This window comes from Parasteatoda tepidariorum, chromosome 4 (genome assembly GCF_982258835.1).
Source record: "Parasteatoda tepidariorum strain Cologne lab strain chromosome 4, Ptep-v5.0, whole genome shotgun sequence".
Lineage (NCBI taxonomy): Eukaryota > Metazoa > Arthropoda > Arachnida > Araneae > Theridiidae > Parasteatoda > Parasteatoda tepidariorum.
This window is the reverse complement of record NC_141758.1, coordinates 3067172-3091455: the sequence shown is the minus strand read 5'-3', so window position 1 is coordinate 3091455 and position 24284 is coordinate 3067172. Positions and strand designations below refer to the sequence as shown.

The 24284-nt window shown below is 31.1% G+C and overlaps 1 protein-coding gene across 4 annotated transcripts; it reads left to right on the top strand.

Annotated features, from left to right (window-relative positions):
* The first annotated feature begins 1712 nt into the window (after positions 1–1712).
* On the top strand, positions 1713–21788 carry LOC107453892 (ras-related protein Rab-18). Of its 4 annotated transcripts, none has more exons than XM_043044627.3 (6): positions 1713–1961; positions 6924–6974; positions 9820–9943; positions 11000–11124; positions 15596–15720; positions 19234–20173. In XM_043044627.3, the coding sequence occupies exons 1-6, from the start codon at positions 1919–1921 to the stop codon at positions 19462–19464; spliced, it is 699 nt and encodes a 232-aa protein (XP_042900561.2). In that variant the 5' UTR covers positions 1713–1918; the 3' UTR covers positions 19465–20173. The 4 variants fall into 4 exon arrangements, with proteins under 4 accessions (XP_042900561.2, XP_042900560.2, XP_087016647.1 ...); XM_043044626.3 differs by lacking the exon at positions 1713–1961 and adding an exon at positions 5111–5387; XM_087160522.1 differs by lacking the exons at positions 1713–1961; positions 19234–20173 and adding exons at positions 5184–5387; positions 21251–21788.
* The last annotated feature ends 2496 nt before the right edge of the window (positions 21789–24284 follow it).

The window sequence follows — 24284 nt, the reverse complement described above, 5'->3', positions numbered from 1 at the left end:
GTTGAGTTACTTACAATTAACTTAAATTGACTGTTTTTTAAACTTCTAAGGTAATATGTCATTTTCCTGGCGTTCAAGATTTGATGAATTTCTATTTTATTTTTTTTCTCGAGCAAATGTCAATAAACTACACTGCTGTCTATAAGATATTAATAAGTGTAGCTAAAGAAGTGTACAAAAAAAATTTCAGATTATTTTGAAGACTTTAAATTTGAGGAAATTTTTTGGTCCGAATTGTCATGTTTCGTGAGAATCACCCATTAATATATATATTATAGCCGTCGTTGAACAGACGACCCAATTTTTGCGTTTACGACTACTAATGTTCAACTCCCGAGCCTTGTAAATCTGTACCCAATCCAGAAGACAAGGGAACTCCTGGATCAAGTATTGGGAGAAATTTGCCTGCGTGGAGGAATTTTTAATGGAACTAACTCGCATTTGCGTTACATGGAGAGGAAGACCACGAGAATGGTTAGCCTGACTGCTAGGGGACTCTAACCCATGATCCGTCTACCATTTGGAATATTTCATGTCAGCACTGTGGTCAGTGCAAGCCGGATTCGGAATTCGTATCGACCAACCATCGCTCGGATTCAAACTCGGTTCACCTTATCTAAAGGCTCCATCCTCTGAACCATCACGGCTCGGGTCTATTGTTAGCATGATAGTTTTGAAATTATACACATGAAATTAATGTTTATGCAGAGTGTTCTGTAATGTCCGCCCTTTATATACATAACATATTTGAAACCCTTGTTATAAAAGTAAGCATGTCTGGGATAGCAAGTTAATAATCAAACGAGGAAAACACCAACCCGTTATCGAAATCCTAATTAATTGGCACTGAAACATGGAGATGTTTCCAATAAATAATTTTCAACTCTTTTCTATTTTCTCTGATAATTTGAGATTATCAGTAACAACCTAACTTATGTTTTTGTATAGGTTCTTGGGATCTACTAAACCTAAATTTTTTATAAAACAATTAAAATTTTTTGAAACTTTTTATTAATTATTATCTCTAAATAAAGAGTATTGAGTTGAAAAACCCCAAAATGTTTCATAGCAATAACATAGAATTAGTTTCAGGTTCAGTAAGGGAAAAATTTTAACTGAATAATTTTACTCGGTTGTCGTTGTAAATTTATCCTCAATTTTGTTATTTTAATAATCTTTAAAAGTTGGTTTTATTTGAATAACTCTTTACATGTTTTTCTTCAAAAAGATTATTTAGTAAAATAGTGCGAATGGGAAATAACATTTTACAATTTTTGCTCTTAATTTAAATTGTTAACTAAACACAGTTTTACATAAAGCTTACAATGAAAGGTATATTTAATTAGAGAAAGTACGCTTATGTGTATAATTCGTAAATTAAAATATTATATTCTCTAATTAATTAGCATTTTCAAGGTTAGCTGTTCAAACCAAGCATTAAGATTGAGTCTCAATACTTGAAAATCGGATCATAAGGATCAATAGTTATTTAGGGTTTAAATTTTTTTTTCGCACTGTACTGTACATAGTTTAGAAATAAAACTTTACTTTGACTTTAAAGTACTTCGACTGAGACTTTTTATTTACCTTGCCGAAAGCGAAAAAGCTTCAAAGTCAATAAACAATTGAAACGAAAGACAAATTACAGCCTTTCGTCGTCTGGTTTTAAGCAGATTAACTCTTGTCCATATACTTACACAAAGAGCAAAACTTAGAAAGCAGATCAAATATCAACTATTCCTCGCATATCTTGGCGATATTTATGAGGAAATAAAATCACCTTTAATGTCGTGTGTTAGTTTCACTTTTGCGAGTCATATTTAGTGTCCTTTTTCTACGTTTCGAAACAGGCGCGGATGCTTGTATTTAACTCCGATCACGTGGTTTGGTTGTTTGGGTTAGAACAAACTGTTCAAATATGTCAGTGATAAACTGGAATATAATTTTAGTCGGCGAATCAGGTATGCATTCCCATTCATATGTTTTTCTTATTTTATTGAAAATTAGAAAGAAAAGTAACTTAAGTAAGTGTAGAAAATGTTTAAAACAAGAGAACATAGCTGATAAGATTAGGATTTCCTTCGATTAAAACTTGATAATATAGCCTGTGTTCAGCTGATACTAAAGAAAATTCACGTGAATTAAAAATTCTAGTATTGTTAATCGATTACAAATAATGACGACCATTTTAAATTTTACCATTGGGATGGCGACCATTTTTGTCTATTTTCGCGAATCGAATAAAATAAATATATTTGTTATTGCAATTGTTCTAATCATTTTCTGTAACAACTGTTTTTGTAATCGTTCTAAACATTCTTAGATACTTGTGTTTTTGCAGTTGTTCTAAGGATGTTTTGATTTTTGGGTTTTTGCACGTGTTTAACACATCTTATATACGTAAACATGCATATTTAAAACACTTAACAAAAGTCACACTTTATTTCGTAGTAATTCTTAATTCTATTTCCTTTTTTGATTGAAAAATTTTTGATTTTGAAGAATGATATAATTAAGCATAAATGGAAAAATTTTCAAACATTTCATTTTAAAATATTCCAAAGAAAAGATTAATCGTAAGAAACCGTGTAAAAATTATATATTATCAATAAATGCAAAATTTGTCCTTTAGATTAATGTTTTAAATATGGCCCTCTGCCATTTGTTTAGTTTTTAAAACATTCCATTAAATAAAAAGCAGTCAGAAAGTAGTTTAATTTTTATTGTTGTTATTAATATTCTATACCTTAATAGTTCACGTCCTTTTAAATTGAAATCAAAGCCAATAATGTTCAAACTCCTTTGGATGTGGTTATAAAAAGTGTTAAATACATTCTAAAATTTAAAAGAAAAAATACTGGAACTAATAAATGAGATAGAACGCAATCACTCAGTTACTAGCAGAATTCGATTCTCTTTGATTCGATTTAAGTTTTATTAAAAGCACTTTTGAAAAAGAAAAAAAAATCATTATTTTTTCTTCTCATAATCTGTATTTTTTATATTTAAATATATTTTTTATTAAGACTAAAATATTTATCTTAGATTTATAAGCTAAGACTGTAAGAAAATTTTTATAATTAAGAAATTGAATTTGAAAATGATTTATCCTTATATCGTTTTCCACAAACCAATAGTATTAAAAGTGGTCTTTAAATATATTGAATTATCTCAAAATATTTTTAAAAAATTTGAAATGTTTATCTTTCATAAGACCGTAAATCTTGTAAAGAAAAACTTTTTTTACGTAACTTGATTTAAGAATTCTATAAGTTGGATGGAATTATTAACTAAGTTTAAAGTTAACTGAAAGTTATATGCACATGGTTAAGGATTGAGGTGCGATCCTCAGTGGAAGCCCGTTTAGCTATGGGTACCAACTTGTCTGGAAAGTAAACGCGGCCTGTGCGCAATTCTGGCCATATTTCCACAGTCATGCCGTTATTCACAAATTTGTAAAGCCTTAACCCCCATGAATCCCTGGCCCACAGCGGGCTGTTACAGGAGCGCGTTTATAGTGATTTAGAATTCGAAAAATCTAGTATAATTAAAAAACAATACTTCGGCTACAATGCATGTTTTTCTTAATAAGCGATCTTATTATGGCATTTTCCTCCCATAAAAAGATACTTTCATGAAGAGAAAAGAAGTGTAGTTATCCTTCTATTTTTTTGAAAATATAAATAAGTAAATAAATAAAATGAAAGACGAAAAAAGAAATTAAGAGAACAAACCTGTTCTTTCTGAACCCTGGTCACTGGCAGACTATAACTTTTGTTCTGTCCCGTATTTTTTTATTTATTTATTTATTTTTTTTAAAAAGTGAAAATAACTTAAATAGTTAAGATGCTTAAATAGTTAAGATTATTAGTCAGCTTTTACGGGATCAAACAGTTGAACAACTAAAGCCTATATGGGAGATACACAACACAAATGTATGGTGAATACTTTTTTTTATAGTTTCTTAAAATCAAGATGAAAATGTCATATTCTAATTCAGAGTTCAGTTCTTCTCGTAACTAAATACTTAAATTCTGGTTTATGTAAACCATGATAATTTTAATCTCTGTGTAGAAGGGCTTGTTTGAATCATAATTTTTGCCCCAACTACAGTTATTTTTAGAATAATTGTAAACTTCTTAAATAAATCAGCATCGAACATAATTGTTATGCTAAATTGATACGAGGAAAATATCTTCGTAATCGAATACTTTTGTAATTACCCAATTTATCTTCGCTTTTAATTTTAAAAATAACTGTGTATTGTGCTGCCAGTCTAGAAGCCCGTTTTAAAAAACACAAGAGTGACGGAGAAAAAAAACTAAGTCCTCATTTTTATTTTTTAAAAAATACAATTTATATTTAATATCAAAGTTACATATCTGATTATAAATTATGTAATGGGATACCTGCAAGTGACGTAGTGTGGGTGTATTGATCCTGATTGGTTGTTAAAACGTGGCATTTGTTTGCGTTTGCAACTGTTCTTTCCATTCTATTTAAGATGCCATTTTGCTTTTGAACGATCAACTGGAGCTGACGTCATAAGTCACATGTGTGTGAGTATTGTGATCTTCGTCTTGAAGTGTGCTAGTACCCAATTGTCAACTGTCTTTGAAAATTTCAATAAAAATAGAGCTTCAACCATTTTTTTTTTTTTAAAAGAATTTCTTTTTTTTTTTTTTGAGAAATTTGAAGAAAAAAAATCTCCTTATAATTTTATGACTTTGAGAAATAAGAGTCCTATTTCTTTGTAAACTTACAAATACCTGGTATATGTCAAGACTTTTTGTGAAAGACTGTGTGAACTGTTTGTGAAATTATATAAAAAAAAAGCTTAGAATCGGTCCGTTATTGTGAAGAGAAAACTAAAAATCATCCTTTTTTTTTAAGGGGTTAGAATTTTTAAAATTTTAAATTAGAGGCGTCATCTACTCCTATTTTTAAACTAAAGCATAATGTTAAAATACTGAATGAGGGGTTCGTTAATAGATACGAATTTCTGCTAAAATGCCGAAGAAAAACAAAATTGGGTGATTACTATCATGATGAGTCAAGAGAGTTTCATTTTCACGGTTATCAACGGAACAGTCATCGGAGAAATAACACTGATAATGAATTATCTTAAAAATAATGAAATTGTTATCCCCAAGAATACTGAATGAGATATAAAATAAACCTTTGTCTCTTTCTCTGTGAATACCGTGTGATTGTTGAAATATCATAGGCAGCAGATATTATTCTTGTGTTTCGAAATCCTTAGGATAATTTCTACGAATGATTTATGCACAATGTGTGCGTGTGTTTTTCTATTTTGTAAATAAGGAAGTAACGTTTTAAAATGGAACCCACCACGAAGTGGAATATTATTCTTGTTGGCGAATCAGGTAAATGTTTTAATTTACTTATTAGAAAATTTGCCAATGACAAGTTTGAAGAATATTTTATAATGCATACTTTGTAAAAAATTTTAAATTTTTAAGTGATTAAAAGAATCTGTTAATATTGACAGTGTGATAAATTCTTTTTTTAAAAAAAAAAGCTTTTTTTTTTTAGATTTGTAGCCGATTATTTTTTTGAATATACGAATGCAAATATATAAAAATCTCAATTTTGATTTTTTTTGACGCTATGTTGATTACACAATTACACGACAGTACTTGTAACAAATGGATCACAGAACAAATTCATAAGTAATTAGAGAACATAGTTTTAAAAAAGTGCGTGCGAGTAATAATTTTATGTAAAAAATTATACATAAATCTTCATCATTTCATTCACTAAATGATTAAAAAAAAAATAACTAATGATAACAGACAGTTACATTTCATTAAACCATTCTATAACGTACAATAAGCAGGGGGGAAAAAAATCAGAAACGAAACACCCTGAATAATTTTTGATCTAATGATCGAAATTTCACTTTCTAGGACTCAATTTTGATGGTTTGACAGGTTGACCTCAAATATGCTAATTAATTAGTGGAGACGATATTTTAAATTTCGAAATCAGGCATAAAAACGAACTTTCTCTGAATAAATATATTTCGAAATTTTTCCAATTTTCATTTCCTTTTTCTCACCAAATGACGCTTTCTCAATTTTTTATTCTTTGAATATTGACTAATTATCCATTGTAGGAAAATGTATTTTTCTCTCTCGAGATCTTTTAAAAGTCAAGCTTTAAGTTGATGTCAAAAAAAGAAAGGAAAAAAAAAAATAGATAGTAACATGTGTTGCAAGACATGAATTTTACCATTTATTTTAAATATTTAAAAAAAAAATACTTAATACAATATATTGTATTGTATCTTTATAAAGATAAATATCGTTTCCTATTTGAAGGGTAAGTGAGCGGAGCCATCTTAGTTATGTAAAAGTTTGTATACCTTTCGAAATATTTCAAACCTGTAGTAAGTTAAATAGAAGTTGTAAAAAAAAAAAAACTTTTTTTAGTGAGAAATTTTATTTGACTAAACAAGCTTCATAATCGCGTGCAAAATCTTTTTGATTCGATAAAAAGATTTCTCGAAATATGGCGAAAAGTTAAATTAACATTAATAAATTTCAAATTTCATAACCATTCTCCTGACTAATTAAAACTATTTCAACTTGCTACTACACTTCTAACTAATTTTGAGAATTCGATACCAAATTCATCAACAAGAAAAAAGATGTGTTTATTCAGTGAAAATATGTTTTTGTGTTTGATTTCGTTTAGTAAAATATCGTTTGCACTCATTGATTAGCATATTTGAGAGCTTTTCTTCGAACTTATGAAGACTGCATCTTAGAATGTGAAACTTATATTAGATCACAAGTTAGTTAGAGCACTTTATCCAAATTAACGTTTGACAGGCCATTCGTGTTTTAAGTGACTGATTGTTTAATAATTAAATAATTGATATTATTATTATTATTCAGGTGTTGGTAAAACTTCAATCGTACAGCGATATGTGCATGAAAAATTCGCAGGTAAGAACTTATTGTATGCTTTTTTACACCAAGTAATGCTAGAACTCTCATTTGATACAAAATTCGTAATTAAGAAGTTCAACTTTGTAAAATAAATCTAGTAAAAATTTTATTTTATGAAAGATTAAAGCAAACTTTGGGCAAATTTGAAGAGGATTCTGACATGCTAGGACAGAACCTCTCCTTTGCAGAACGTTTTGAAAAACTTAGCTTGGAGGAAATTATGGTCAATTATTTTGTCATATTTTTCCGGGACCCTATTCATTAGACAGTTCACTTTTTTGTTAACGGTTAAAGATAAAGCTGTAGGAATTCTTGTCATCCAACTTATAAAATGTATGAATGTATAATAACTTATGTAGGAATGTACTTATAAACATATGTTCTGAAGCCCTTAATTTATATTTCAATAAAATTCTGGTCAAAAATGCATTGAATGAAATTAACGTGTCAGGACTTGTATTTTAATACTCGGGGGTGATTGTATTCCGGTTGTACCACGGAATTCCGGGATTTTCGTATCATTCTCTCGGATCTAAAAACTAGAAGCAGAATATGTGATATTTCGCGTATCTTAAGACCATTGGTTCGCGAACTTCCGGGAATCAAAAATCTTTAATGTAATGAAATTTCGAAACTTTTGCTAATCTCGTTAACGATACGTTTACAAACACGTGATTCTTCCGCCGATTCAGTTCTTTTTGTTTGGCGGATTTTTACAATTTGAATGTTTGGAACTGTGTGTGCTATAATCGCAAATCTTGATTCTTATTCGATTTTAATATCAAACATCTATTTTTGTATTTTTCCGATTTAAAAGTGGCGCTTTGCGATTCATATTTAAGCGATTTAAAAATCGTACGTCGCGATTCTTATTCACGGGATTTAGAAATCCAATATCTGGATTTGTATTTACGCGCTTTAAAATTCGATACGACCTCAATTTGTATTTTCGCGTTTTTAAAATCCAATATCGCAATTCATATTCATGAGCTTTTAAAATACAATATCGCGATTCATGTTCACGCGATTTTTAAAGTCCAATATCGCAGATTTCTGTAAGAATATGTTTTTTTCTTGAATTAGTTACTATAAAGGTGTGATATCTTCATTAGTCAATAATTAAATTACAAATGCCAGTTCAAAAAATTATAATTTTTATGCTTGAGTGAGAATAAAGCAAAAGTGAGCATTAATGGCTCAGTAGTTAAGGCACTCAATTGTGATATATGACATATAATTGTCATATAAGTAGAATTTTTATTCTCAAGGGCAGCTTGAAGCCCAGCTTCAAATGGGCGGATACAAACTTGTCTGGGAAATAAAGGCAACCTGTGCGCAATGCTGACCATCAAGCTGTTAGTCATGAAATTGTGGTGTCTTTTAACCTCCATGACCCTCTTGGCCCACAACAGACCGTTGCAGGATTTTTTTACTTTTCATAAAATAACATTATTATTCTAATTGGATGAATCATAAAAGTCAATCAGAACAGAAACCAGTTTCCTTTCATGCACTGTTCCTGATAGATGATATTTTCAATATAAATGTAAACAACATCAATCTCTCGACCTGCTCTACTTTCGGTTAGAAAGTATATAGTTGCTTACTACAGCTTATTCGGTAAGGCGATATAATTTTGGTTTCAATAAAAGAAATAATTTATATAATTTTTGAGCTCAAATATGTTTCATTTCATAAGATATTAAGTCATTCTAATGAGTATGAAGTGAAAGTTTGTTTTAGTTATTTTGAACTGTGTTGTTAAAAAAGGTGACATGGTTGCTAGATTTGGGATATGAGTCAGTGTCATTTTCTTGGTGCGGAAAGGCCACTTCTGTTGGCGCCGTGAAAAGACGGATCGATCTCTGAATAAATTTTAGCGTCTATAAAAATGATCCCAACTGATATATAACCGTGTAAAAACAAATTAACCAATTATGAATGATAAAACTATTTTAAATGAGTAAACAACTATGTTTTTGTTGTTTAAGTTTACATTTCATTTTATTTCATAAAAATTAGTTAGTTTTAAAAGGTGAGAAGAGGTTAGTTTGAGATGCTTATTTATTTTTTTCCCTTCTCATTTAACTTCCAACTCTAGAAGTAAATCATTGATAGCATCGTCTTTAGCGCTCTCTGGCTGCAACATGAGGTTGTTATCGTCAAAAAGAGATCTCTAAATTGTCCCGCAGTGGACTGATCGTTAAGACACGGTTCCCAGCAGATCACCGAAGTCAAGCATCACTGGCTACGGCCAGTGTGCGGGTGGGTGACCACTTGGATCAGTCTGCGTAGGGACCGAGGGTGTGCGGTATTGGTCCTCGTTAAACTGTGCTACCGTAAAGTGGTCGACTTCGCGCGCAGGTCGTCGGGCTACCGAAGCGGGGGTGCCATCCCCTCCGCAGAGGATCAAAATTGTGATGGCATGTCTTCGGATCATCCTCCGGGATGTTTCCCAGACCGTCGCCAATAGCCCATTGTGCAGCTCTAGTGCGACGTAAATTAACAACAGCAACAACAACAACAGATCTCTAAATTAGTCTCACACAAATATTTCGAATAGATATTAATCTACTTATTTGTTTTGTTAAATTTTTTGTTTTGATATTTTTTCGTGTTTCCTTATTGGACCTTTTCCTCTTTCGGTGCAAATGTTTGCCCGTTCGCTGGGAGAGGTTTTAATTGTCTCTCCTGAAGGATTTCTTCAACTCTAAGCCTATGAAAAAAATTCCTTGCCTCCCAAAGGTGGTCGTAATAAGTAGAGGTGTTCGCTACTTAGAGGTTTTCTGTAATACTTTTCACTATGAAAAAATGTTTAACGGTTTAATATTTTTGATTTCAGCTAGAGTGAGCGCGACCATAGCTGTTGACCACGCATTCAAAGACGTCGAAGTGGAAGGTACAAAAATCAGACTCGTCATTTGGGATTCAGCAGGTCAGGAGATATACAAATCTATTGTACCGCAGTAAGTTTCACCTCTTCTCTTTTTTTGATACAAAAATTGGAATTTACAACGACTATGGAAGGACGAAAAAACAAAACGTTAAAATTAAATGGCGGAAGGAATGGGATTTTTAAAACAAATAAAATAGATGTATTATAATGATAAGTCCAGAGATTTAGAATAGCGGTTCTAAGTTTGGTGGGGAGGTAGGGCACAACATAAGTATTGAGAATAGCAGAAATAATCTATAATCAGAAATGGCGTTTCCTTATCATTACAGAGTGACTGTTCATGCGCATATGAACCCGGTTCTTTTATTTATCTTAACTTTAGTGATTTCGAACGTGGGTGATAATTAGTGAGATGTCAAAACTGACGGCACTTACCTTCAATCATGCATCCATTAAAATCTATCCATTGATTTTATTTTATAACCGGCGTTGAACAGCCGACCCCAATTTTCGACAGACTATCAATGTTCAACACCATGGCCTTGTCATTTTGAACTGAATCCAGAAGACAAAGAAATTCTTGGATCAAGCTTTGTTGGAAACTTCCCCTGGGGTGAACTTTTTTGATGGAACTAACCCGTAATTTCGTTACATGGAGAGGGAAACCACTTAAACCGCCCACGGTTAGCCTGACGGCAAGGGGACTGATTCGTCCTAGGATATTTTTACGTCAGCACTGTGGTCAGCGTGAGGCAGAACTCGTATTGACCAGCCATCGTTGGGATTCGAACTCGGGGCAACTCATTAGGGGGCGAGCGCTCCATCTCCTGAGCCACACAACTCCGATCAATTGATTGTCTGTAGCAAAGAGATGAGAAAACGCACTTTTGTCGTTTACTATTCGAATAATTGATAGACTGAAGATCAACTTATCTAATTCTGTCTTTGAACATCTCTGTAGAGATAGCCAAACGTCAATTGAAAGTACCTTACCTTCAATCAGAATAATCACAGTGATCAATTGATTGTCAATAGCAACAAAAATGAATGGAGAAAATGCATTGACTACGAGAAGATGTGAAATAAAGAATCTGGAATTTTATTCGTGATGTGTATTTTTTTCCAGGTATTTCAGAAAGGCTGATGGCTGTATATTGGTGTATGATGTTACGAACATGCCCACTTTCCACAAACTATCTGGATGGCTGTCTGAATTCAGGTCATTCAACGAAGAAGCACCCGTCGTACTTGGTATTATTATTCATTATCCCTTCACAATTATTACAACATTTAAACCATCAGTTACTTTTTAATGAATTAGCACGTTTGAGATGGTTATAATTTTCGAGTTTTCCAGGAAAATATGACAGTTTAAATTTTCCACTTTATTCTCACATAACCAGTGGCGTGCCAATCTTTTTTTGACTGGAGGGGAACTGTTGGAGTTGGGTCGTTTTATTATTTTAAAATCAGTTTTATTATTTTGATATTATTATTAAAAATAGTTATTATTTCATCTGAAATAGTTATTTCGTCACATTAATATGCGTTATAGTTTGCATAACTCTATTTCGGGTGATTATGAGGACCATGATTTAATGATTACATTCACACTATCAAAATAGTTAACAGAAATGATTTATGAATCGGAAACAAATTTTAAAAAAATTAAATGTGAAAAATTTTAATGAATGCATTTTATAGCTTAACTCCTTTAAATTTGTTTATACTGAGCAATACATTTTGATCCTAAGTGTCACAAACATGGTTTTTCGCTCCTCAAAAACAACTTATTTAGGCATATATTTGTAATTTACATTTTGATTCAGGCATAAACTTCAAAAAAGTATTTCTCAAAATTGAGCTAAATGTGTCGAAATAGCTCCGAAAAAAATATTAGTTGAGTTTGCAACAAATATTGAAACAGCATACAAAATTGTAGCATTATACACTTATATTTGAGCAAATCTCAAAAGCGATGTGGAGTGAGAAATGTGTGAGGGAGATGTTCATTAGCTGCTGGCAGGATTCGAACCTAGGAACTATTATTGTACAGTGCGCAATAAAAAATAAGTAAGAAAAAAAGGAAAAGAATAAGTGGACCACCTTGAATAACTTTTGATCTGATGATCGAACCTTCACGTTCTAGGACTAATTAATAAGTGCAAACGATGTTTTAAGTTATAAAATCACACAACAACAAAAAAGTACTTCTCTGAATTTTGCGACGGATTCAGATTTTTGATTCTATAAGACTTGGATTAAAAAAATTACGCTGAAAACTTTTGCCCTCCAAATGTTACGGAAACAAATTGCCCCATTCTTAAAAATATGTTTTTTGTCTAATTAAAACAGTTTTTATTACTGAGAAAAATAAAATCTTATGGAAATTTTAAATGAAACTTTTCTTTCAGAATATATTTTTTGATATTTTTGTTTAAAATGTAAACTGTGGTTAATTTTTTGTATTTTGATTAAAATGATCATGATTATATAAATTATTGTTGGTGTATAGAGTTTTTTTTTAAACGGTTTATTTTACATGAGAGGGAGTAATTGAGTAACAAATTTGGCGTTTCAGCTCTGCTGTATATAATGTTGTTATCATATAATAAAAGAATAAAATGGTAAATTTAAAAAATAAGGCAAGTAGTGGAAAAAACACCTTTTGAAGTTCATACAATGCATTCTCAATTGTGTTTTTTTCCAGCTTTTAGAATTAACAGTTCTTCTGTCATTTTTATTTATTTACTTTTTGTAAATAAAACTACCACTTATACCTTTTTTGTGCTTTGGAAGCAAAAGACTTGAAATTTATTTCAATAAAATAAAGATAATGCTTATTCTTTAGAATTCATTCATATATTGGAATGTCATTCGTAAAAGTAGAAAGAATCCTCGAAAACTCAAAAACAAATTTTTTATTTCAAAGAACTTCATTTATTATTCTTTATTGATTGAAAAAAACCATGATTTATTTAAATGATTTAAAACTATTCTCAACGAAATAATGTTAATAGTTTTTTTTTATAAAATTAAATGTGGTCTTTTTGGGTTTTTTTTCATAAAATTAAATGGTGTTTTTTTTTAATATAAAAATAAAGGTTGCATTTCATGTTTGAGTAAAAGATTGCCTTTCATTTTTAAATAAAAGGTTGTCTTTCATTTTTGAAGAAAAAAAAACTGTTTAAAAAAATTCGAAAACTCGCTTTACAATTTAAAAAAAAATTACATTCATTATTATAAACTAATAACAAAATCCATACACAAATAATAAATGGTAAAATCATGAAAACTAAACTCAGTGGCGCAACAGCCCATAGAGGGCCAAGGCCTACTGTGCCCATCTCAGTTTTCCTGACCTTGGACTCTGGGGTGCAGGAGCAGATGTTCCGGTCAGGTGGTCAGCCGAACGCGGAATCCCCAATGTTTAGTTCCCAAGCATGCTTGGTACTCATTTATCGACCCACTGAAGGGATGAAAGGCTGAGTCAACCTTGCCCGGCCCGAGGATCGAACCAGGGACCTGTGGCACGACAGCGCGAAGCGCTACCGCTCAGCCACCGGGCGACTGGTAAAATCATGAACTAACGTAATATATAAATGAATTTGATATGCGAACATAATAAAAATTATTATCTGAACAATTATAAGAATCAATTCTAACAGTACATAAATACACAATTATAAATTAAATGAAAACATTTGCTGACCTCCTTCGAAAACTATTTTATGTTTTCTTGTTATCTGAAGAGAAACTTAATTAAGAATGGGAATCATTTATGGTACTGTTTATATTAAAAAGTTGAAATTATGTTTATGTTGCAAATAATTTATCAAACTGATGAAAAGCATATTAATAATTCTACATTAAAACAATGAAACAAAAAATTTTTGCTTTAATTTAAAAAAGATAATTTAAATAATGCAATTAAAAGAGCTAAAATTACCAATTTAACTTGACTTTATTTTCATGAATGTTTCAGAGGAGGCGAAGCACATTCACCTTCTCAAGTTTCAGAAAAAAATAAAGTTTTCAATTTCAAAAATAACTTCAACGTTGAAAAAAAAAGGGTTTTTTTTCGAAAATTACCAATTTAACTTCTTAATTTTAATAAATGTCTAAATTTCAGAAGGGGTGAATTACATTAATTGCTTCTTTATTTTAATTTCAGAGGAAAATGAAGTTTTCAACTTGAAAAATCGCTTCAAAATTGGAAAAAAAGTTTATTTTCTCTATTTTAAATTTTACTTATTTAACTTAATTTTATTTTTGTGAATGTCTAAATTTCAGAAAGGACGAAATACATAATTCGCCTATCAATTAAATACCAGAAGAAAATAGTTTTCTTTTTGAAAAATAGCTTTAAAATTAAAAAAAAATAGTCTTATTTTTTAAAATTACCGAATTGACTTGATTTTATTTTTACGAATGTCTAGAATTCAGCAGTTGAAAAGCACATTATTCACACTTCATTAAAATTTCAGAAGGCAATAAGGTTTTTAATTAAAGAAGTAACTTCAAAGTTGAAATTTTTTTTTTCTAAAATAACTTCTTTTTAACTTTATTTTCACGAATGCCTAAATTTCAGAAGGGGCGTAAGCCTAGTATTCACCCCCTTAATTATTTCAAGAGTAAAATCAAATTTTCGATTTCGTTTATGAGAGTTCCCCGCTTACGGGAAGGGTACCCAAACCAAATCACGAAGTTTAACGCCGTAAATTGTTTTTAGAATATTTTCAAAGATGAAGGAATAATTAAATAATCTACAATAACTGTCAACAATATTTAAACTTTAAGAAAGATATAAAAGGATATATAAAGAAGTTTGATATAAATACATGATTCCAGATGTAGCTACAGATAAATGAATATAATTTAGTTATATTCCAGTTAGAGATATATGATACCGAATAGGAGCTTGCAGTCCTCTGTCGGTTTCATTTATTAGGTTTACATCCCCTTACACCTATCTATCATTTGATAGGGAACGTGGTTAATATCTTTTTGAAAGTAAACCTCCCACGATTCACAGAAAAAAACAATGCCTACTTGTAAGTCATGAGGACCTATGGAGTTGATTATTCACAATTGATCAGCTATTAAGTGTCTGAATTAATGTTTCATTTATAAGAACACCTCAAATACTATTCTTCTGTTCTCTTTTTTACCTCATCTGTGTTAAATACAGTCTCCAAATTGATAAGAAAATTAAAGAAATTTTCAAGCAAGAAGCATTGAGAGCATTTAAGTTGTCATAACCTTTGTGGTTCAGATGAAAAGATGCCTATGTCTGAATTATTTCAGGAGAGCAGTATCATTTTCTCTCTTTTCTTTACAAAGCTAAGGCAAGGTGACAGGAGAGAGGTCGATTCTTCAGTAGTTAAATAGCTTAACAATATTTTCAGTTATGGATAAGGCAAAAAAATTTACATGCTTTAAAAATGGTGAAAAGGTGCATCCCCCCCCCTTGCAATTTAAAGCAGAAATAGTTTTTTTTTCTTTCCAAATTTAGAAAAAGTTGTGTCCGGTTTGAAGAGATAGAAAATAACGTTTCAGGGCCAAAATGACTGTCCGCTTTGTGGAGAATGTACATAATGGTTCGGGGAATTAAAAATATGTCCGTATTGAGAGGTGTCCGTTTTGCAGGAGTGTCTATAACAGGAGGTTTCACTGTCATTAGTTTTGTGTAAAATAAATATTTTAACTTTTGTGTTTACAGCTGGTAATAAGAACGAAGATCCAAATAGAAAGTCAGTGTCTGTGAGTGTAGTGAAATCCTATGCTCAACAGGAAGACATGGAATATATGGAATGCAGTGCGAAAACAGGAGAAAATGTTGAACGAGTAAGTGAATTAATTCAATGCGGCCTTTGTTTTTCAAACTTTTTTTAAAAAAATATATATTTCTTTTTAATATTATATACATTCTATAACAAAGAAATCAACGCACCAAGAAGGAGTTGTCCGATTGAAACGAAAATTGGTGGATAGGAAGACAATGTACAGAATAGTAAATGATTAAAATTTCAGAACAATTGAATAATTTATTGCAGAGTTACAGTAACAAGTTCAATAAGGTGTTGACCCGCCTCTAGCCTGGATACAAGCTGCCACACGATGTGGCATAGACCGATAAAGCTCCCGGATGGTCTCTTGCGGTATTTCCTGCCAAATTCGATCCAATTGTCGAACGAGGTCATCAACATTCCGTGCCAGATGCAATCGCCTTACCATCATATCCCAGACGTGCTCGATGGGAGAGAGATCTGGTGACCTGGCAGGCCAAGGAAGAGTTTGACAAGCTTGCAGACAGTTCATAGCAACACGTGCCGTATGTGGTCTGGCATTGTCCTGCTGAAAAACCAGCCCAGGGCGCTGCAAAAGGAACGGTAGCAAAACAGGTCTAAGGATGTCGTCGACGTACCGCTGTGCAGTAAGTGTACCTCTAATGACGACCAAAGGGGTCCGGCTGTCAAAGGAAATGGCACCCCAGACCATAATGATTTGTTGAGGGACCGTGTGGCGTGCAATAGTGAAGGCAGGATTCCCCCTCTGCCCTGTGCGTCTACAAACACGTCTTCGATGATCGTCAGGACACAGTTGGAAGCAGGATTCGTCGCTAAAGACTATACGTCCCCAGTCGGCATCATTCTGCGTCGATTTTTTTGTTATAGAGTGTATATTGTGAGAAAGTTTTGACGTATTGAGTGTTAGAAATGTATTCTATTTATTGATAAGATTTAGTAAATAAGTATTTTCTTGTCCCAATAAATTATTTTAAATTTCTTGTGACATAAATAATTTATATACTGAATCATTTGCGTTCAATCAGAAGAAAATTAAAACTGACAATAGTTTTCCCTATCTTCCGATGACCTCTCTTCAAATGTTTAATTTTCACCAAGTTTCGAAGTTCATCTTCATTTCAACATTTTTTTCATATGAAAAATTTCTTCGAGCTACAAAAAATTTAGTTTTGCTCCATGAAGGACTTGCTAAATTATTGCTGAGATTACGAACTTAATATTTTCAAGCGAATTTTATCTGTTAATTCAAAGATTCTCCTGGAACTTTCTTACTAAATCAAGAGTTCTTTTCTGAACTGAACTGTCTTCTCTGAATGACTATTAAAATTTAGCATAGAAATTTTTTATTTCTCTATCAAAAGGACTAATCATACATGGAAATACTTTTACTTTTGCTACTTGTAACAAAAGTAAAAAATACGTATTTATTGAATAATATATAATAAAGGAGCTTATAAATGATAATTTTACAACATTTAAAACTAAATTTTTTAAACTGCTGTTTTCAAAAAAAAAAAAAGGCATTAAAAATGAGCAGAGCAGTTTTACCTCTGAATAAAGTATGCCACACTGAGTACCAGCTCTGTTTTTCTTTACATATTAATTTTGATGTATTCATTTTATTTAAAAAATATATAATATTTCTAAATTTTCTTAGAATATGACAATTTTACAGCTCTCAATATGTTGACTTATAATAATTGTATTAAAATGAAAAGTTAATATTTTGTATATTAGAATAAATTTTCTTTGAAGAATGTATTTTTAAAAAAAAAGTGAAATTTTTTGTATAATGTGTGTAAAAATTATTTGTTATTTATAAATTAATGCGTAAAATGTTTTAAAAAAGAATAATATGAGACAATGAAAATATTAATCAAGTGATAGAATTATAATTCTTACAGCACTGGAGAATGGATTGATTTTTTCATGGGTTCTTCAAATCTTTGAAAATGTTAAAAACTTTTCATGAAGAAAGAACTTTTTTCTAATTATAACTTTCCGCATATGGTATATTGAAGCATCTAATTAAATTATATTATTATTTTAGATTATTATTGTATGATTTAAATATGTTCTGGGCATAATATTGAGTTGAATATTTTTTAGTTGGACCCCTATGAGGGGGTAAGTTCTGACCAGTTGGCTAGCCCATTGGTTCAATCGCTCTTAAGAGGGGTCCCGCAGTGGACTGATCGTTAAGACACGGTTCCCAGCAGATCACCGAAGTCAAGCATCACTGGCTGCGGTCAGAGTGCGGGTGGGTGACCACTTGGATCAGCCTGCGTAGGGACCGAGGGTGTGCGGTATTGGTCCTCGTTAAACTGTTCTACCGTAAAGTGCTCGACTTCGCGTGCAGGTCGTCGGGCTACCGATGCGGGGGTGCCATCCCCTCCGCAGAGGATCAAAATTGTGATGGCATGTCTTCGGATCATCCTCAGGGATGTTTCCCAGACCGTCGCTAAAAGCCTAATGTGCAGCTCTAGTGCGACGTAAATGAACAACAACAACTCTCAAGAGGGAGAATTATTATGTAATGTGAAAATACTAATATATTAAATCTAATCCATAATTAGAGCTAATTTCTAACACGTAATTAGTTATAACCTTTCCTACAGAGAAATTAACAATAATGATTTAATAAATCTCAAGAAACTGAAGCAGTAAGTTGAATAAATACTTCAAAAATATTTTTAAAGCGATATAATTAAAACACTCATAAATAACAAAAAGGGATAAGCATGGCAAACCTCACCCTATATGTTATCTAATTCAGACCAATCAAAGTCGCTTAATCGAAAGAAAGTTGAGATCCTGAGTACGATCAACAAAACGAGATCAGAATCCAGACCTACCATACAAACTCATTTTTGATGATTTTAGCTATCCGTTGTTCTGATAAACATCGATAATTGGGATTACAAATTAGTTTATTTCTCCCTTGAAAATTTATCTGCTTAATATTTTGTCATAGTTTATAAAAATGGAACAGATTAATACCTTTCTTAGGAATCCCCTGTCCAAAATGCTTTAATGACATTTTTCCACGGAGCATCATAATTTATATACAGTAGGGAACCGATTATCCGGAATGATCGGGACCACCGCTATTCCGGATAACTGATTTTTCCGGCTTTCTGAATCGCTACAAAAAGCCGTTTTTTTTATAGTTAAACCCAACTAAAAATAGAAAAATATTTAGAAATAATCTTAAAAAGAAGAAAAAACAATGAAGTAATACACTAATGATTATTTCTAAAATGATGGTAAGGTAAACATCTTTCAAAAAAGAAAGAAAAATCCTAAAATCTTATAAATTTTTTTTTTTAAAAATAGCGGGAAAATTTATCGAATTTCGTTCCGGTTTTTTGGTTTTCTGATTTCCGGATAACGGGTTCTGTACTGTACAAAAAAAATTCTCTTTCTAGAGGTTATTACGTGTGTGTTTTAATTTACTAATAAAAATGTTAATAAAAGCACTAATATTTCTAACATCTTAAGTTAAAATTTTAAATCATAATAGCAGTATCAATGTTCTAACTTATTACAGGTTTTTAAATTGCTGATTGAAAAAATGTGGAATCTTCAGATGGGACCTGCTAGCACAGGTGTTTCTCCTATTCATGAATATAATTCCCTTTCTAGAACTAAGGAATCAAATGACTTTTCAATTATTAGCCAAAAATCCGAGATTCCTTATAAAAATTGTGAAGACCAACCTATCAGTTTGACAGACATTCCACCCTTAGCTGTAGAGAAGAAAAAGAAAAAATGCTGTTGACGTTCTGTAATGTCTCCGAATGATTTTTTTCCCCTTTGGAATATGCTTGTAGCTTTCCTTCTTTTTTGGAGTGTTCTAGAATGACTCTGAATGGTGTAACGACATATTTTGTCGTCTAAACACAAAAAAGAATACTTCAAGACAACTGCTTTCAGATTGCACCCAGAGAAAGTTAACATTGAGATATTTTAAGTATCATTTGAGTGTATGCATGCACTGAAGCTGCATGTTTCATAGACAAATTTAAAAATTCGGCTTTTTGTAAATATGGCTGACATTTTGCAATGCAGCAGGCTATTTCCAAAGGTCTTCATTATTTTCTAATCTGCCTGATATCTTAAGGCCTGTTAAATTTTGGCAATATACGAAGAATTAAGCATCTATCAGGCATACTTTGTTTAAGCTTATTGCAGTAAACGATTTAGGTAATAGAGCTAATCACAATAAGTCTTCACTACTCTGGAGTCATACTGCAAACTGCCAGAGATAAATCACACTAATTGGCGATGAATTTATTTTTATAAACCTAAAAGTATGTGGGTTCTCAGCAAAAGTGTGGATGATTAGAAAATACTGGAGATTTGTCTATCTAGCCTGGAAATGTTTGAAAAGTGTTCAATTATTTAACTAGCCTGTGACACATATGTATTGAAGCAGATTTACTCTGAAATATTACTCATATATGAATAAAACTCTTACTTTGAACATTTGTTAGACAGATATTTAACATTATTTCTGAAAACAATTCTCTGTTACATCTAATTCATTTTCATATAAAATAAAAGTCGTACATTATTTGTTTTGTTTACAAGAAATCATTCAATAAAAAAAACTATTGTGTTCGCAAAATAGCAATTTTGGATTTTTTAGTCTGAAATAAAACTTAATTTTTTCAAAATTTAATCAGTCAAATATCTACCATTTCGTTTGTTTTACGACAATGTTTTGATTGTTGAGTTTGTTGATTACAAACTCAACGAAGTGTAATTTGTGGTCATTGTTACTACTGAAATTTTCCCAATTTAAAACATTTCGTAAACTTCGAAGTAAATAATAATCTAATGGCGCAATGTCTGGGCTACAAGAGCAATCGCTAATCCCATGCTCTCATACACCTTTTGGTCCTTATCGACACAAAACTCAGCCAAGTGCAATTTGTGCTCATTGTTATTTTTACAATTTTTAAAATATTTAGTAAACTTTGAAATAAATAATAATCTCAAGCAGCAATGTAATCACATTTGGGTCCTCACAATCTTTAGCAACACATAATGAAATATTTGAGGTTAATCAGAAAGTTATGTTACTTTTCCCATATAACCCCACCTAGCATGCTTAAATTTAGTTCATGATTTTTTTAGTATCCCAGCTTTTGGAAATTTATTCTAATTTCATTTCTTACATTGTGTACCACCTGAGATTCTTGCGAAATCCTCTCCCGCTTCTTATCTTCCTTTTATTATCTTGTTCAAATTTGTCCCTCTTTTTCTACTGGTTAAACCATTTTCCACCTGTTTGTCTTGTAACTCTCCTACTGTCATTTTGCATGTAGATGCTGAGGAAGATTATGGTATGTATATTTCTGTAACCTTAATTTAAGCTCCATTTATTTTGTTTAGCTTTATACCATTACAGATATTTTTGCTATAATTATCTTTTTTCAAAGATTAATCTGGCATAATGAAATAAGAATGGAATATTCGACGCTTGCAGCAGAAGAAAACCGGTATCAAAATGAAGATATTTCCTTTTTTGCGTCATTTTATAATTTTATTGTATATTATAGAACCAGCGTCGAACAGCCAACCCGGATCCGAGGAAACGACTATCAATGCCCAAATCTGTAGACTTGAAATTTTGAACCTACTTTGGAAGACATTGGGAACTCCTTGATCAAACATTGGGCCAAACTAACTTTCATGGAGAATTTTTTTATGGAACCAACCCCCATTTATCATGGAGAGGAAAACTATCAAAATGTCTCACAGTTAGTTGAACAAAAAGCAGATTCTAACCCATGATCTGTCTACCACTAAGGACATTTTTACATCAGGAGTGTGGTTGCAGCAAGCAGAATCCGCATCAATCACCACTGCTGAGAGATAAACTGGTATAACCTCATTGGGAGGCAAATATGCTATCTTATTGGCTCCCTTTCTAAGGATATTTAATTGCAATATATCGATACATACTAGGCTGTGCTATCAAAAAGTGCTTATTTCTGATTTTAGTTTTTTAAAGGCCCTTAAAGATCATTGGGTATTTGTAAAATGTGTTTTTCTCTTTGCCATGTAGATAAATTATGCAAAAGCATATTTTTTTCACACTGTTCTGTTCAATGTTTTAAACAATTCATTTAACCACAATCCATTTTGGCATACCGTCATCTGTCATCACAGAAAAGGACAAATTTGAACTTTGCGAAACCACATGCATGTACATTAAGATGGATTTGGTGGGAAGGATAAAGGTGCAATGCAACAATCAAGGATTTGATGCAACCACATATGTTTTGTTCCATTTTGCAAGAGAACTTCTATTTCAAACTTGATCTCCCACCCTTTGATGTCAAACTGAAAATCTCTTTCATTTTTGCAGACCAAGAGAACGAGCTAGACATTGTCAAATTTTCTCTCTCAAAATCCAGAATTTTTTCACTGAAATGCAATAATATTCATCACAGGAATGCTGGCCACATTCTTGCACTGTTCTATTTATACATAGATCAGTAGGCACAGTAATTCTTGCACTTGATTTAGAGATCACTATTTTCATGTGGGTCAAGAGCAGTCAACAATCACAGATATTAATCACTTTTAAATTTTAGTCAACCTTTTATTCATTTGATTAACTAATAATGATATGAATTGACTGAGATTTTTTTAATTGTGGAAATTCATTCCTGAGGAACCGTTCAATAATTGTATAAAACATTTCAGAATTTTTATTGACAGACATTAAACATTAACATTTAAAAATTTCACTCTTACATTATTGGATTTCTTATTAAAATTTTCAGTATTTTTGAGTTATGTTATCAAGTAATAATAAAAAATAGTACACAATTTTTAGAGACAAGATTTTTAAAAAAAAAAGAAAACAAACTTTGAATTGAAGAGCTCTTTTCACAATTTTATCACTTTATATTAGCAAGTACAGAAAGAAGTTTTCTATGATTCAGATGCGTCATTTCAAAATATCTCTTTATTATTTAGTTAAAAAATATTTAAAAATAATAATTTAATTATCTGAAATTTATTAAATATGATAAATATAGGGCCCATATAATAATTAACTGATAAAAATGCTTAGCTTATATACCCATTGCATTTTTATTTCAAAATGCTTTTTGGGTAAACTTTTTTAATATTTTTTTTATTTAAGTCTGAAAAATACTTCCAATAACTTTTTTTTACACAAAAAGTTAACTAACATTAATTTTGCATTTTTTTTACGCAATTGAATTAAATGATTATTAATTTAAAAAATAAAATAAGCAGGTCATAATTGATTGACAACTTTATAGAAATTTAAAATTATGTATAAAATGTTTTTATGGTCACACATCTCAAATCAAGAATAGAGTTCTTAAGCAGAAACAAGCTATTATATTATGATTATGCAAAGACTTTCAAAATATTTTTACATTTTATTTATTTTATGTGGTTGTTGACTTCTACCGGTGAATGTTGACAATCATGTAGTTGCTTTGGAAAATGTCTTAAATATATATCTGTTTTAAGTCTTAATGTATGTAATGTATGAAAATGTCTTAAATATATAAATGTCTTAAATAAATATATATATATTTCGCTGCCCGGTATGTCATAATACATTGATGTTTTTTAAGTGCCACTACCCAGTATGCATTTAAGCGGTACTTGAAACACTGATGTTTCTCCTAATCTATCCTCAGCAGACATTAAAATATCGAATAATTATAATGACAACGAATAAAATAACATCAAATCGCATATGACAAATATTTAGAATATTCACCAAAGTGACTATGTGATTGTTATTGGACATTCTCTTGATTTCCCTCATTGACGGTAATATATATATCATAAGAACTTTTAACAATAAAATTTTTTTATTATTAGCGTGCATAACTTAGTAATGATTTTTTTTGTAACCAATTTTTAGTAATGATTTGTTAATGAACCAAAGATAAGTCTGGATAATCAGGGAATCTGTTAATACCAGACTACAAAAAAAAAAGAAAAAAAAAAAAGATCAGTATGCGAAAAAAGTTATAAGTAAATATTCCATACACTGTGCAATAACATTGACTTCAAATATAATGTAAATATATTATGGTAGACAGAATTATCTTGTTTCTACGAAATAAATACTAACAGTGAAATACTTCTACAATCATTTTTTTGTTGAAAAAATGAAAAGTTTAATTAAGGCAATTAACGATTTAATTAACCCACTGACGATTTAGCAAATGGGCAAAATTGGAACAATGTGTTACCCCTACACACTATTTCCCTATCTAATAACATTGAAAAAACCAGTTTTGCTATGCAGAGAAAACTGCTGGTTAAAATACAACTTTTTACGTGCGGAACCATCAGTGGGTTAAAATTAAGACATTGCATTCAAAAAGGAAGACAATTTAAGAAAAAATTGAGATTACCTAGATCTAAATGAGCATGAATTCAAAAATGTTTTTAAGCAGAGTTCTTAATTGTTGCACATGCGTACATACAGTGATATTTTAAGGTATGTTTGATAGAAAATCTCTTATGACACACACTGCACGCATGAGGCTTCTCTCCCGTATGAATGCGAAAATGTATTTTTAATTTATT